Below are 752 nucleotides of genomic sequence, written 5' to 3'. Positions count from 1 at the left end.
GCCGCCCGACGCCTCATCGGGCACCTGACATCATCCCCGGTACTCGCGCTCCCTGATTTTGATAAGCCCTTTTTCCTTACGACCGACGCCAGTGACACTGCTGTCGGGGTTATCCTCTCTCAGCACGCTATTGGTTCGAAAAAGCATCAGATAATCGCTTGCTACTCGCACCGCTTCACAGATAGGGAGCAAATGTATCCGGTCAGGGAAAAGGAGCTTTAAGCGGTCTGGTGGGGCGTTAAAAAGTGCCGACACTACCTGTATGGCAGGCACTTCACGGTTCAGACCGATCACCAATCATTGACACACCTGACGAAGAGTTTTCAAGACTATGACAACGAAAGAGTTGTTCGGTGGCTTTCGCGGCTCACGCAGTATGACTTCACCGTCAAGTATATCAAGGGTATCACCAACGTGGTCGCCGACGCACCTTCCAGACGCCCTACAGGTCAGGCAGTTCAGGCAGACTGCTCTGTAACCGCCCTTCTTTGTGATGATTCTCGCTTTCTTTCCAAATTACGTTCCTCTTATTCCTTAGATCGTCATGCGGCTGCAGCCCTAGCTAAGCTCAACCACGGGCGACGGGTCAAGCACTACAGCACCGACGGTTATCTCCTGTAGTATCACACGAAGCGTGGTGTTCGTCGATTGTACGTTCCGGCCTCGCTTCGCACGGAACTTTTACGGAAAATGCATGACCATGCATTGGCAGGCCGTGGCGGGGTCAATACAACGGTGGAGCGTGTCGCCAC

The 752-nt window shown here is 53.5% G+C and overlaps 1 protein-coding gene across 1 annotated transcript in view; it reads left to right on the top strand.

Annotated features, from left to right (window-relative positions):
* Positions 1 to 752, top strand: part of EMH_0006100 (uncharacterized protein) — a gene marked incomplete at both ends in the record, with an annotated part of 6,221 nt that overhangs the window by 3,316 nt on the left and 2,153 nt on the right. Inside the window, one exon of the mRNA XM_013497433.1 lies at positions 270 to 448. Coding sequence (XP_013352887.1) covers positions 270 to 448 — 179 coding nt within the window. The remainder of the gene's footprint in view (positions 1 to 269; positions 449 to 752) is intronic.

This window comes from Eimeria mitis, genomic scaffold, assembly GCF_000499745.2.
Source record: "Eimeria mitis Houghton genomic scaffold, Emh_scaff267, whole genome shotgun sequence".
In the NCBI taxonomy this organism is placed as follows: domain Eukaryota; phylum Apicomplexa; class Conoidasida; order Eucoccidiorida; family Eimeriidae; genus Eimeria; species Eimeria mitis.
Note: the sequence above shows the minus strand (reverse complement) of the source record. Positions and strands in the feature narration are given on the sequence as shown.